Source organism: Lathamus discolor, chromosome 15, assembly GCF_037157495.1.
Source record: "Lathamus discolor isolate bLatDis1 chromosome 15, bLatDis1.hap1, whole genome shotgun sequence".
Classification (NCBI taxonomy): Eukaryota; Metazoa; Chordata; class Aves; order Psittaciformes; family Psittacidae; genus Lathamus; species Lathamus discolor.
The window spans coordinates 2,499,181-2,514,292 of NC_088898.1; the positions used below are offsets into that span (position 1 = coordinate 2,499,181).

Genomic DNA, 15,112 nt, shown 5'->3' on the forward strand with positions numbered 1-15,112 from the left:
TTTCTGCAATGAAAAAGAGTTCTTGGCATTTTAAACATACAAATCAGGCGTCAAAGCCTGTGTAAAAGATTAGAATCTCCTATTTCTTATAACACTGTCGAATCTGTGAGATTCTGTAGAGTGCTCATGGGATGAGAGTTAATTTACAAATACGTGGTTTCCTCTGTTGTTAAATTGTATTATACACAATGATAACTTATTTATTTACAGTATTATTGCATGGAGGCCTTTGCGTATGAAATTGCCCAGCTAACTCTCATGCTGGTAGTTTAACAAGCTTGGAGCTCTTTCCTCTGGAAACTTGAACTCTCTTTATATTTAACAGCATCTATTCAGACAACAAAATTCTTTACACTGAGTTTTTGTATGTAATCATGTTTAGAACACTGTATTTTGTAGTATGCTGGTAAGTGATTTGAGTGAGAGCTTATTAAAAATAAGTGAACAGGTCACATTTTGTACTGAAGCATCCTTGAGTTACTGAATGATTTGCTTTTTTACTCGCTAGTTACCATTATGCATCCATTCTTCACTGGGTCTGCAGTTGTTCCTGTGAAGTGCAGTTTGTCTGTGTTTCCTGTTCTGAAGGGTTTCAGCATTCATAAACCTCCTGGTCAATGGTTTTACCCTTTCTCTGTGTCTGTCTGCTGCTTTCTTTGTCCATGTGCCAATGTAAGAGAAAGCAACAGATGGTATCAAGAAAATCAGTTCTGTTTGTTTAGAAACACATTTTCAATTCATAAATAGTAAATGTGTTCATAGTGAAGTGTTAAGGGTTTTCTTTTTATCCTTGTAAAGTAATGGTGAAAGAATAGTGGGAAAAGACAGAATCTCGAACTAAGATGAGCAAAGTGCCTTGCTTATCAAAGGTACCCCTTAAGAAGGTGTGTGCTACTGACCATACAAACTGCGTGTGTCCAATTGGACTTTACAAATAAACCACTTCTAATAAGTAGTGACAAAATACACAATAGTGCCTTCAGCATTTCAGAGTTTCAGACTACTAAGGAGGTTGTAAAACCTGTGGTGAAACATTGTTTTTCCACTCATATTGAAATAAAGATACTACCCTCATTGTTTGCAAAGTCATTCTCTGGGCCTTTGATTTAATATAGCACTTAGTTTCACTTGTATCCTGGTTCTCCTTATCACAGAAACTAGACAAACAACAAACCTCACCACATAAATTAATATCCAGGCTTACAAATACTGAGAAATTAATTTGTTTTGTCATTATTTTTCTCTCCAGGGAATAAGTGTTATCTTTAACGTTGCACTGGGATTATTAAAAGTGAGTATACGATGTTATATTGTGTTATGCATTATCATGCACCATATAAAAAATTATGATGCCTGTTACAGAAATACCGTGGGTTTATTTTTAAGGCTAACAACTTCCTGTATGCCACATGCTGGTGTCTGGCGTGGCCTGTACAGCACAGTGCTTTGGGGCTGGGGCTGCAGAAACAGAAGCAACCTGTTTGCGGAAGGTTAAAAAGCAGTTACGTTCCTGGAGCTTTACAAAGCTGTTGTTGCGTCATTGTCCCTGGGAATCCAGTAACTGTACAAAACCTGCTTGGCAGTGACTGTTTCTTCTCTCCTTGTCCCCAGACTACCAAGGATGATTTGTTACTGACTGACTTTGAAGGGGCTTTAAAATTCTTCCGTGTGCAGCTGCCCAAGAGATACCGTTCAGAAGAGAATGCAAAAAAGCTGATGGAGTTAGCATGTAATATGAAGGTAAAGATGTGGTGATGGCAACTGCAAACGTGTTTAATGGGCACCATGGTCTGTCTCCATATACAATTTGCTTGTCCAAATGCAAATACATTGCAGATGCTTTAGTGAAACCCAGTAAAGGCCCAAGAGTCTCAGCATGCTATGGGTCCACCTAGAGAACTCGAAACTAGAGTGGTTCTCAGAAAGCAATAGTCAGTGCTACTAAAATCAGGCTACTGAAAAACCAACCTTAAATGACTAATGGCACTAATATAAAACAATTGCAGACAACTCTGCAGACCTTTAATGAAATTTTTCTCCAATAGTAGCTGTAAACAGGGTAGTATCTTTCATCAGGAGGTAGTGGGGAGGTTTCATTTAAAACAGAGTCAATAATAGAGAAACAGAATGTTATCTTTCAGGTTGTTTTTAATTGTGGGTACATGTGATGTTTAGGTGCTGCAATAGGGAGCTCTTTAAAAACGCACTGATGGATGAACAGATCTTCCAGGGACATGAAGGAATAGGATATGGCATGTAAAATTTCTTACAAGTCAAGCAAGGGAAATGACCTGGAGGTTTCTGTATTCCCTGTGTGAGTTTCGAGTTGTCACTGGTTTATGTTGGGTGATGGATGCTGCTTTTTTAAACAGCATTTTAAGTTAATTCTCTGTTCAAGACTACTTCACTTGTACTCTAGGTAGCTGAAAACAACAGGTTAATCTGTTATGATCTTTCTAGTCTAAAGAGGGTCTACTTTATCTGAAATTAAACAAAGTGCTGGCTAAGTGGTATGTTGTCTAGGGCTGCCACAGTTAGCTGAAGCCTTTAATAATGCAAAAAAGCATTGTTTTTCATGAGCAGCCCATGCAATATTTGCTTCCTTCTTGCCTTTTCATTTGGGTACTGGGAACAAGTGTTAAGTTCTGGTTGGAAGCAGAGCTCTGAGGTACTGTACAGTGGTTGATGTGCAGGTAGTTCTGAACACGAACCTTTGTAAGTACCTTCTGCTCTGTGAGAGGGAGCTTTGAGGCTCACAAGCTCATCTAGACTGTCTTTTAGTGGGGTTGTCACAGCTCTGTGACTTCTCCCACAAACAACTGATCTGTTCATACAGTCAATGTTTAGGAAATCCTGATGATAATCAAGACATGATTTCTATAACAGAAACCATGCATCACAGTAAAATGTGCTCTCTGGTTCTTATAGAAGCCTTCTTTTGAACAGAGTGGAATCATAGAAACTAGAGTTTGCTGTGCGCTGGAGAGATGCTGACTCGAATTAATCTCAGTAATTCCTGTTTTCTTACAGAGCTCTTTGAATAAATTCTTTTGAGCTCTCCTGTATGTTTGAACTACTGAGGTAAACTGTGCAGGGGTTTTCGCTTGATTGTGGGTTATCCTGGGTTTCAGTTGCCCGCTAAGCCCTATTTCTTAAATATATATGTATGTAATAAAATTTTTATCCTCTGCCATTAAGACTCCAGTTATATATAGCAAATACTGCATTACCTCATGACTGGGAGTCAATTGCTTTTCTAATTAGTAGATACAGTAACTAAAGCTTTATGTGGGCACTTGGGAATAAACCTTTAGAGTGACATTTCCAAGAAAAGTTACAGTGAGGAGGTTATTGATTCCTCTTTATGGATGTAATTATTTGCGTTCTAAAATGGAACACTGATAATTTATTTAGTGTATTTTAAGGAAGCTGTGATCTTGCTTTATAGTTTCGTGTGGACAAATTTTTAGTCAAACACACTGGTATGGTTCAAAGTATCCTTTCTCCTTAAGATTCACTTAGAGGAATTCTTTGTAGCATCAGTACATAAGTACACAACTTCCCTAGTATGCTTCAAAGCATCTGGTGCTCCTGGTGTAGTACCAGTACACATAACAGTGTTCTGTCTAGAGTTCAAGTATATCGTATATGAAACTAGTGTAGAAATGATGGAATAATCAAGAAAAAAAAGCTATTTTAGCTCTCCATTTACCATTAGCCACAGATCAGATGTTTCACGTTCATCTGGTTAGGATTATGTGTAATGGGTGCATTTGCCTTTCACATTTCCAAATAGCACCTTGTTCCTCTTCCTACCCTGCCTAAATTCCCTCAATTCCCAGTGCTGTGTGAAGCAGTTAAAGCAAACAGTCTTCTCTGAGCAGTCCACAGCAAGGTTGTCCACTGCTTCCTTGAGTGCTGGCTGGCTTTGGGGAGATTAAGTGGAAAAAGTCCAGTCTGCACTACTGAGCTTCTCTGTATCACCTCCATTTGCGTTGCCCTGATGTGAGTGCTGCATATAATTGCTTTCTTTGACCTAAAATACAAGTCTTTTGCTGTCAGTAGAAATCTCCTGCTTTGTATCTGGAAGTGTTTTCGAGCAGAAAAGGGCCTGATGTCAAAATAAATCATTTATAGAAGGGAGAACTAGCCTGGCTAAGGCATTGTGATTACAACAGCATTCTGCTGGAAAGGAGGTCAGTAAATGATCAGCTTGAGACAGCACTGGCTTCTTAAAGTCACTCCTGAACGTTGCTGTCAGTGTTAACAGAGTTGCTGCTGCTTCCTGGGCCATGAAAAGCTGTGGGACTTGAGTGTTCATTTGTGCTTTCTGACACCACACAAACCAAAGGGCCTTGATGAATTCCCCAGGACATGGTTCCCTCTAGGGCTCCAGTGGCCAGAATGAGTGACAATAGCAAATCTTCTTAGGATCACCTCATTAGTGGTATCCAAAGGCAAAACTGGTTTCATGCACTTGGGAAGGTATAAGATGAAAATGCAGTGCTGTGCCTGCCTTTCTTTCCTCTCAGGTGGCTGGATGCCTCACTTCTCAAGATCTAACCTTTACATAGCTTGAGATTTGGTGTGTTGTACCCAACAATTTGGGCAGTGTTTGAGCAGGGGCAGAGCAGTGAAACAACCTACTCAAGTTACTGGCTTCATTGTAAGTAAATAATACTGGAGTGCTGAGTAAGAGTAACTTTTGCAGTTGTGATGTGGCTGGACTGACTCCAGATAAATGTCAGCTGAAGGAGACTGAAATGTTTCTGTGCAGCCCTCACTAGAGGGAGCCTGGCCACCAGTTTTGTACTGTTCAAGTAAGGTTGTTAATGATAAAACCAAAGATAAGAGAAACTAAACATGCTTTCCATTCTTCCCGTCATTTATGCATGTAGAATTTGTTTAACATGTTTCTTGGAGCCTTTTTAAAGAGGAGAGCATAGCCATAGCTTCGTAATTGGTTTGGTTTACTGAAATAATAATAAAGGTGCAGGAGCAGTTTTTACTACTAGAGATGTAATTTAGATGCATGCTAGCTTGCACGTGAAATGCCGACAGTGGTCTTGGCATCGTCTGTGCTGCCAAGTAACATATGGCACAGTTGGCAGGTGACATCAGGAAAGGTGCTGGTCAGGATCTGATACAGGTTCTCTGTCCCTGTAGGACTTGAGCAGTGTGTACAAAATGCCAAATTCATCACCACCATTCTCTCCCTTCTCGCAGAAGGGGAAACTGGGACCCTGAGGGAGGCACTTTCCCAGTGTTGTCTGTCAGAGCTGAGGACTGAATTCCAGCCTTTGACTTCCCGGAGCAGCAGGGGACAGAGCATACGTGCCTCTGAGTTGCTGCTGCTTGCTGAGACACCTTGGCAGCTCTGGGACTGGACTGTTCTCTGCTGAGCTTGAGTGACACTAGCAGAAATGTCAGCTGAGCCTGCACTTGCCCTTTCAGCATTTGCTGTCTCATGTAAAGTAAACCAAAGACTTCTGCATGATGATAAATGTTACAGCTGAGAAAACAGCTGAGGTAACCTCAGCATCGTGCTAGTTCAGAATTCAAACACATCTTGTGGGTTTCAGGGTGATCTGTCCTGTGAAGCCACTGTGGTATTTGGAGCATCAAACATACCTGTGCAGCACCAAGGAAAACTCAAGTAGGATGCTCCTGTGGGTGCCTTTCAAAACCTTGTCTGTGTTCCACAAACGGATCAGAGGAAGGAATGCTTCTGGCATGATATTGAGTGGAATAGAATTTTTTACCCTCTCAAGGGTCAGATACTGAAAACCGAGTGAGGATATTGGCTGTGTTTGGTAGAAGGCAAGAGTCACCTAAAGCTTGTCCCATAACCCTTTGTGAATTGTGTTCTTCTATTGATGTTCCGGGCAGGAACTAATGGGCTGCTTTAATTTAGATTAGCCAGAAGAAACTGAAGAAATATGAGAAAGAATATCATACCATGAGAGAGCAGCAAGCTCAACAGGAGGATCCTATAGAAAGATTTGAGGTAAGTCTTACTCCAGTCTGATTTAACACACAGTGCCTGCAGGAAGTTTCCTACTTGAACTCCTTTGAGCCCATTTCTAGCACTTGGGTAGCATGCTGATTGCACCAAAAGCCATGAACAGAAAGAAAATGCCTAAGTGATTATGACTCTGCCTTCTATTGATGATAATGCTGCTTTCACTCCTCCCCTTATCTCAAATGATGTTACAGTAAGTATATAAATTAATAAATATTTTATTTAGAAAATAAACACAGGAATAAATCCTATAGGTAAAATTATGCATATATGGAACAAAGTAACACACATACATACATTTATATCTTTTAAGCTGAAAACGTTCATGTAAACTTTCTTTACTACCTGGCAGTGTGTTGCTAGTTGTAAGAGGAGGCAGAAAATAGAGTGGATTTGCCTGGATCCTCCTCTCTCACCTGTTTCCAGCATGCAAATTCTGTTTTGAGCCAAGGAAAGTCAGTATTTGTAGGAAGCTTCTGGCAAGGTATTTATGGCAGAATGATACCTCTGCTATTGCAGCCTTCAAAAACATTTCTGGAGCTCAACAGGAGGTAGCTGAGCAGGGTTATTTATACATGGTTTCTTCTCAGGATGAATACTTTATGTTCTTTAATTTTGTATTTACAATATGGCTGGCTAGTTTTCTCTTTGCATGCTTAAGATGCAAGGTAGGTGTTTGTGCTTCGGCACAGGAAGAATTGTGTTTGAAGACAAAAGACCTGGGAAGATCTTGTTCCTGATAACTGTTTGTTTGTTTCCCACAGCGTGAGAACCGGCGCCTACAAGAAGCAAACATGAGGCTTGAGCAAGAAAATGATGATCTTGCACATGAGCTGGTGACCAGCAAGATTGCTCTGCGAAAAGATTTAGACAATGTAAGACCTCTTTACTCTGCCTAGTGGAGACAAAGTGCTGGGGCTGATTCCTCATTGGAGGCTTCATTGGAGAGGATACACATAGAGTGCTTTTTATTCGGGTGGGATAGGATTCTTTCCTCCATGTCCTCATTGCAGACTGATGTCCATGGGAAGCAGGACTGGTGACTGAAATGCTAGTTACTCTGAAAAGCATTCAAATTAACTTGAGGCAGAGGAGTGGTTCTGAGCCTGTACTTGAGTAGTTGCTTCCTTCTCTATGTACATTAAAAGGAAGTCTAGTGGGGGCTAAGTCAAATCTTCGAATTGTCGCAGAGATAATAACACGGGTGCTGTTTTCTGTTTTCCTTCCACTGGTATTCTTATGAATAAGATTTCACAGCAGACAGGCTTTCGCAAAGTGCCTCATAAACTTGAAAGCCTGAGTCTGTGTGGCTCTCAGTGGAATCAGGTTCTCAGATAACCTTAGGCAACTCTGAAAATGTTATTGTGGTTTCCATTTGTCTTGTTGAAATCTGCCCATGTGAACTCATCATCCTGGGTTGTTTCCCAGATCAGTAGAGCTCTCAGGAGGAAACTCTGGGTTTGCTTTGTGTTATAGAACTTTTTTATTAGTAAGCTTGCTGTCCCATTCCCTTCTTTGCATACTTATGTTTGGGAGATTGTATTAGGATATGCTTTTTTTAACAGGACATGCAGAGACAGACATATCTGGCATTTTCAGTGCACGTGGTAGGGTAGAACACATTTAGTCTGTCTGCTTGGGGAGAGGAAGAGTTCAAGTGCTCATGTTTTGCCATTCTTGTTCTGTACCAAGATAAGTGCATTTCTGAAATCTCAAAGGAAAATGACTTTTAGAAATCATACAGTGCAGGAGTTGACAGGCTTTAAAATGTTTCAGCTTATCTGCTTCAGAGGACTTCAGGTTTCCCACGGCCTCCTGGAACCTTGCTGTTGGAAAAATACTCATAGTACATGTTGACGCCAGTGGGTGAATGTTGTTCTTAATGAGGTTTAGTTTATGACTTTCAAGTTTATTACATCTACTGCTCTTTAGTGTTCAAATCTGTGAATCACAGAAGTATGTTCTAGAAGCAGTGTTTCACAGCGCATTGGTTATGTTCATATCCTGTTACCTATGCTTGCTCACTTCATTGGAGATATTTCTAGAAGGGTGTCTAGCTGCCCAGCAGTTGCACTCATGGGGTGAGCTCCTGCAAAAAAATGTACCGAAGCAGCTTTTTGTATCAGCTGTTAACTGCTGTTTGTGGCTGCTTGAGCCTGTATGAGACACAGTTACGCTTTTACATCCATTTGTTTAAATGGAGAGGTGGGAGAGGAACAAAATTAAGCCAAATCTTTGAGATACTTCATTGGATGTATAAAAGTCATGCCTTCAAAGATGGTCAGTGATGTTGGCAGCATTTGGGTTATCCCCCAGGAGTACATAGGTAGGTTTGATCTACTTTAGGACCCTGATTCGTTCTTCTAATTGGATCCTGAACTGATAAGTTTCGTTCTGCAAGCCAGATGTCCTGAAAGAAAAGTACCAAAGGGCATTGTTTAATTCACCTTTTCTAATACCTTCACGGTGTGTCTGAAATCTTGCAACCTAACAGATCAAAGCAAAGCATTTGGAAATAAAATAATTTCCTTAATATCCTTTGCACTAGACCAGAAAATAGGCTTCATTTTCCTCCTGTTGTTGGACTCCCACATCCCAGTTTTCTTTAAAACAGCTTAAAACGAGTGTATAATGAAAAGATGTTCTCTTTGCCTTTGCCATCTGTTTTAAAAGATCAGCAGGACTTTAAGAGACTAAAATCCACTTTTTGATTTTCTTCCCTTTGAAGGGAATTGGTACAGCTGCTTTCTGAAGATTTTATATAGCAGTTGAGTTATTGATCTATTTTTATGTAGAATTCATACACCTATTGGGAAGTACTGCATTGCTGTGTATAAGACAGGAAAAGTGTCTCAACTTTGCAGAGAGAGTTTTCAGTTTATAAGGAGCCTGAGATTTTTCAACAATACACCTTTATTCTATAAAAAACCTCCAGTACAAAAGGATTGTGTGGTTTCTGGTGAGACATCTCTTTAAGGAGGAAAGGAGAAAGGGGGCTGACTCTTCCATTTGGTTTGGCTGCTAAGCTTTTTCATTCAGTATTTCCTGGGTGATACAAAAAAGATGGTATCACATCCACTGGTAGGTGTCACAGAGTTCTGGAGGCTTTTTTAATGTTCTATTTTTCATTAATCCTGTTTTCATTGTAAGGCTGAATGTCTGCAAATGGAACTTGGGTCTAAGCTGGCTCTAGTCTTTTCTGGATCTTGCACATTGTGAGCTGTTCTGTGACTTGTCTTCCAAATGTATTGGTCAACTTCCAGTCTGGATGAGAAAAACTTATTTCTGTTATTGGATTTCTTTGGAGCAATCCCTACTCCAGTTTTGCTACCTCTAAGTACTGAATTCAAGGAGGAGTTCTGGAGTGCTGGAATGTAGTGGTATAACTCTGTTAGTTCTGATTTGGTGCTGCTTTGCCATTGCAGATGGTAAGTTTTAGAAAAAGAATGTTAAGAATAATGTTTTATTGTTATTAATAACAATGAACAGGCCCTTAATAAGAATGAAAGAGCTGCAGTCTCGGCTGTGCCCTACTGCAGCCTGAGCCTGTGGCTGCACAGCAGCTTTGGTACAGTACGTGCCCCTCTCAGTGCTGTACTCCCCTCTTTGTTTCAGGCGGAGGAAAAGGCAGATGCTCTGAATAAGGAACTGCTAATGACCAAACAGAAGCTGATTGATGCAGAAGAAGAAAAGAGGCGCCTGGAAGAAGAATCAGCTCAGGTCAGGGGCATTTCTGTCATTTTCACATTTCTGGGCAGTACACACTTGTAAAAATAACAAGTGTGGGAAGGGCTTAATGTTCTAAGCCATGTTTGTCCCTCTTCTGTAGTGTAAAGAATATCACCAAAGCAGGATTCTTCACCTTCCTGCAAGGTGCTTCATAGGGTAGTGAATTTTTAACTTGAAATCACGAAAGCACAAACTGTGCCAGAGATTTCTGCACAAAGAGGCAGAACATGACTTCGGCTGTCAGCACTCTTCTTTTATATCTTCTTCTCTAAGCTAGTCAGCATTTCTAATAGTGATGGCCACCTAAGTTAAGCTTTTCCTTGCCTGCATGGAGCTGAGCAAGACCGTTGTTCCCTGGGGTAGAGTTACAGCAGTGAGGTTAAGGAGGAGTTAAATACCATGTGGGTATTTTTTAAATTTATGTATTTTACAAATATATAAACATTTTCCTTTATTTTTTCATTTCCCAGCTGAAGGAAATGTGTCGTAGGGAACTCGATAAGGCAGAGTCAGAGATCAAAAAGAACAGCTCTATCATCGGTGACTACAAACAGGTACGTCCAACTTAATGATGATGTAGTTTGCTATCAAATTGTGAGATTTTCTCAGGTATTTTAGGAGATTCCTGTGTCATGCATCTGAGGAGACATTTTAGCTGCTTTAAATGAGAAGCTTGTTGTCTTTGCCCCAATGTACTTGTAGGTCATCAGTCACCACCACCTCAGCTGTAATCTAACATTGTTCAAATGGGCTGGTGTACATCAAAGGTTTGCCTCATTCACCAAAACAATGTTCCAGCTTCCCTCCTTCAATCAAATAATAACTGCACTTAGGAAATAAAAAGATGCCTTTTTGCTGTCAAAGATTTTTGCTTTGGAATTCAAGCATTAGGTATCATGGGAGCAAATTCATGCATCTTTTTAGTGGGCCTGTAACCTTCAAAACATTCTGAAGTCCGCATCATACAGGTCTCGAGGAATGAACTGGGTTTTTTTGCTATTCTGGCTGTCTTTGCCAGCTTATTCTACCCCAAAGGCAACAAAAAGAGTCTTTTCTGGCTCCTTTAAGCAAGGCTAAACTGCTAATAATTTGTGTTGAAACTGCACCTTTTCCTGTGGGCATAGAAGAATATGTAGAGAATGAGAATATGTACAATGAGGCAACATAATGCAGCATCCCAATTTTCCTGGCTTTCTAAGAGCCCTCAGACTATCCATGTTAATATTCCTGTAGCATTTAGCTGTGCTTTAGCATTCATTTGGGAGGAAATTTACATTTATAAATGGTGTGGTAACATAATTTTGCTTGTCAGATTTGTTCCCAGCTGAGTGAACGACTGGAAAAGCAGCAAACAGCAAATAAAGCTGAAATTGAGAAAATACGGGTAAGAGACCAGATAGAGCCACAGTTGCAGTGTTTAAATCTCTTAGTAACATCATAACAGTAAGCACACAGTTTATTTCATTGCTAAAATGGGGGTTGAAAGAGAGTTCCTTTGTGACTTGGGGGGTGGGTGTCTTGGAGAAGAGATGAGTAACTGTCAGCTCTCTCCCATGTTGTACTGGCTACGTGCTAATGTTAATGCTGGGCAACAGTAACTTAATTTGTTGAGAGGTCTTTTTTGTCTGGAGGAGATTTCTCCGTCTTTTACCATGAAGTAACACATAGGTAGTACAGAGCCCGTTATTGTAGCAATAGTGTTACCAACAATACAGGAGTGTTGCCAGAGCCCATCAGTCTGCGGGCAGCAGGAGTTCCTGCCTGGCTGTACTTCCCCAGAAGTTCCTGAGTTTGCAAGTCATCAGTGGTCCCTCGCGTGTTGTGCTGCTGTTCCAGAGCAGAGGCAGGACAAGGCTTTGATCATAGCACCAGCACTTCAATGCAGGCGCTCACAATCAGGTGTTTGCTTTAGCAAAAAGTGGATGACTGCGAGCACTGCCGCGAGTTCTTCAACAAGGAAGGCCGGGTGAAGGTTGCCAGTTCTGCCAAGGACGGTTCAGATGAGGACACAGACGAGGAGAAGGAAACACTGAAAAACCAGCTGAGGGAAATGGAGCTTGAGCTGGCCCAGACCAAGTTGCAGCTTGTGGAGGCGGAATGTAAAATACAGGTAATGCTCCAGAGGTTCATTTTGTAGTCTACAGGGGATGTCTGCCTTCCTAGAAGAACTTGTCTGTTGTAGAGGGATTGGAATAGAGCCTGTTGGTTGAAGCTGTAACCTGCTATTTCCTGTATGGGTTATTTAACCAAACATTGGGTCTGAAACTTTGTGTATGCAGACAAAATAATTGAAATTGCATGAGCTGTATTTACCAGCTACTACAGCTTCCAGACATCTGCCTGGCTGCAGTGCAGCACTTACTGACTGATCTTCTGCAACTTCTTGGAAGAAATCCAAGCTCTGACAAAGTACTGAATCATGCGTTTCTTTATCTCGCAGTCAGTGTTAAATGGAGAAGTAACATGTCACAGATGTTAGACATGTTTCTGAAAACATGAGTGGTAAGCTCTCCACGTATTTGAGGTATTTGTGTAAAATATGACAACATTGTTCGTTCTTTCAGCCTAAAACTGGCATGTCAGTGCTGCTTGTTCACAAGAAAGGCAAAAATTAGTTTGTACAAAGTCCACTTCCTGTGGGAATAGCTTCTTTTAGACAGGAAAGAATTAAAGGGTTTGGATGTAGTGAGGAAAGCTGAATGTTTCACCAAGGGCAGTGACACACATCTTGTTTTGTTTTTCAAAGGGTTGGGGGTTTTTCTCCTCATCAGTTTGTTGTGCTTCTTTATGTAAGACTTATTTAGCTTCTAAAGTGGCCAACAGATTGTAGATGTTCTAGAGCCTTCTAAGTTTAACTTGTACAACCTTATGCTGTGAATACACCACAAATTACTGAAATGGCTCTTCTGTTTGCAGGATTTGGAGCACCATTTGGGTCTGGCATTGAATGAAGTACAAGCTGCAAAGAAAACATGGTTCAACAGAACAATAAGCTCTATAAAAACAGTGACTGGAGTCCAAGGAAAAGAGACTTGTTGAAAAGCAGTTCTGTCAAACACACCTTCTTAACACAACACCTTTTGTTGCCTTCCTTGGCCAGATGTTTAATTCTGTGACATGAGAGGACCAGAATGTAAATAAAATACAAACACAGCATGTTGGGATTTCAGTAGGTCAGTGATAAAGAGGATGGAAACACACGAAAGGTTTTATTGCTAGACATGGGCTCTTCATACTACTGATATTTAACAGGTGATGTAGCTAGATTGAAGCTCTTCAGAGAAACACTCCATTCTGCGGTCTGGCTGGAGGCTTTTCACAGACTAGGTACGAGAACTTACCAAACCCTAACTGTTAAGTTTACATATGATAGGTTTTTTTACAGTTATAACCTTTTTTAATATTTTATTTGAAAGGAAAAGTGTCACTAACAAAGTAAAAAAAGAAAAAATTAAAAAAAAAAAGGAAAAAAGGAGAAAAACACCAAAAAAAGAGACAACTTTAGCAAGAACTACATCAGTGCCAGAAAGCAGTCCCCAGAGGTAGGATATGGAGAGTAGGAGGTGACAAGTTTTGCTTTATGAATGGGGATGATTTCAGCATTCCTGTCGAGCAACCCCACTTTGTTTTAGTAGACGCAGCATCCATCTCTCTGTGTTTGGCATTTCTTTCTGTTACTTATCAATTCTATGCAACTCTGGGCTTTTTTGGCATGGGCTGCCAAACAAATTCACAACCTGAGGCTGGGAGACGTGTCTAAGTGCTACACAAGAATAATCTGAATTCTTGGCAGATTTCCGTTTCACTTCTGTGTCATATTGTTTGATCCACATATCAACAAGCGTTACAATCCCCAACACCAGGACTGCTAAAAAGTACTGATTATGTGGATGGTCTGACATTGAATTGAGTCTTTTTGTTTGTTTTTTGTCAGGTTTTTTGTTCTTTGTTTGTTTGTTTTTACCCGGCTGTAGCAGGCCTTCTGCGAAGCTCTGAGAAAGCTTCCAGGATTTAGTTTTGCACATAGGTATGAATGGGACAAAGAAACAATAAACTGAGATATATATGAGGCAAAAATCACTGCGTGAGTGTAGCTGCGAGCATCTCTAGCTGTCCAACTCGCTTCCCTGGTAACATGTTCCGAGGTTGTGTAGGTCATTCTTCACGCTCGCTGCAGTTGCACTAATAGGTGCTAAACGTGCTTGGATTTCTTACTCATTGGATTGTATTGAGTTCTCACCAGAAAGCTGTAGAATGGAGTTTTGCACCTTGTAATTTTTTTAATTTATGATGGTTTGTGTTATGCTGAAGTATCTATTGCATCAGTGGATAAATTTTGTGTGCAGTGTGAGTATAAGCTGGTAACAATAAGAGGCACTGGTTTGTATATAAAGATATTTGGTTTATTTTGTATTTCTACCTTTTTCTTGTTTACTGTACTAATGCTAGCTAACGTACTCTGTAACTACGGAATAGAACATGCTATGTCCAAGCTTTTTTCCTTAACTGCATACATTATCTCTATTGTTTAATACCAAAAAAAAAAAAGAATTACTGTAACTCCATCAATATTAGATGCGTGGACATTGTGGTAGCATAGTTGCAGTGTGTATACTTTATGAATTGAAATATAAACTAGTAAAATTGTATAACTATTTTGTTGCTTCTTTTCATTTTAACAGGAAACTCATTAAATATTTTGCAGTATAAAACTAATTCTCTTCTTCAAGTAGAAGCAGTGGCATCTGCAAGCTTCTTCAGACTTGAAACTATAGTCATGCTGCAAAGGGCTTTGCTAAAATAGTCTGCATGTTCTCAGTGTTGCCAACACTGCTTTATGTAATAAAATGTAGGGTTTGGTTTTGGGAAAAAAAAAAGAAGAAACTGCAGAAATGACCTTGTGCAGCTTGAGCCTGTGACTCAGTATTCCTCAAAAATGTCCAATTTAGAACATCTTTTTCCCATGGCCCTCCAAATTCTGCTTGGATCTGCAAAACAAATGTAGGCTAGCTCTGCTTATCATCATCAGTAGCAAATCCTGTGGGGTCAAGTGTCATTCACGTCATCTTCACTACGATTCTGTAGTCAGAGCTGAACCGGGGGTTGAGTGCTGCAATGGGGTGGCTGCACTAACTGGGTCAGTGTGGTTCAGGCTCCCATGCCTGCCTGTGTTCTGCAGAGATAACAAGGCGTAAAAATGTATTTTTGTCACCAAAATGACTAAAGGTGACTTTAAGCAGCCCTGCTCCAGGAGGCCATTATCACGCTGTCACTTCTCCAACCATACTTTTGCCCTAAGTGAACGGCAGTTTAAGGTTGTGCATAGTCTCTGCTGCTTTGTCTTTCAGAGAGGTGCATCCC

At 40.4% G+C, this 15,112-nt stretch overlaps 1 protein-coding gene across 6 annotated transcripts in view; it reads left to right on the plus strand.

Moving 5' to 3' along the window:
* RABGAP1 (RAB GTPase activating protein 1) overlaps positions 1-14,403 on the plus strand; it is a 69,723-nt gene extending 55,320 nt beyond the window's left edge. For all 6 annotated transcript variants that reach the window (XM_065695822.1, XM_065695819.1, XM_065695820.1 and 3 more), the window contains 9 exons: positions 1,250-1,291; positions 1,612-1,740; positions 5,915-6,007; positions 6,787-6,897; positions 9,638-9,742; positions 10,222-10,305; positions 11,064-11,135; positions 11,664-11,861; positions 12,668-14,403. In XM_065695822.1, coding sequence (XP_065551894.1) covers positions 1,250-1,291; positions 1,612-1,740; positions 5,915-6,007; positions 6,787-6,897; positions 9,638-9,742; positions 10,222-10,305; positions 11,064-11,135; positions 11,664-11,861; positions 12,668-12,790 — 957 coding nt within the window. In that variant the 3' untranslated portion in view covers positions 12,791-14,403. The remainder of the gene's footprint in view (positions 1-1,249; positions 1,292-1,611; positions 1,741-5,914; positions 6,008-6,786; positions 6,898-9,637; positions 9,743-10,221; positions 10,306-11,063; positions 11,136-11,663; positions 11,862-12,667) is intronic.
* Positions 14,404-15,112: the final 709 nt, after the last annotated feature.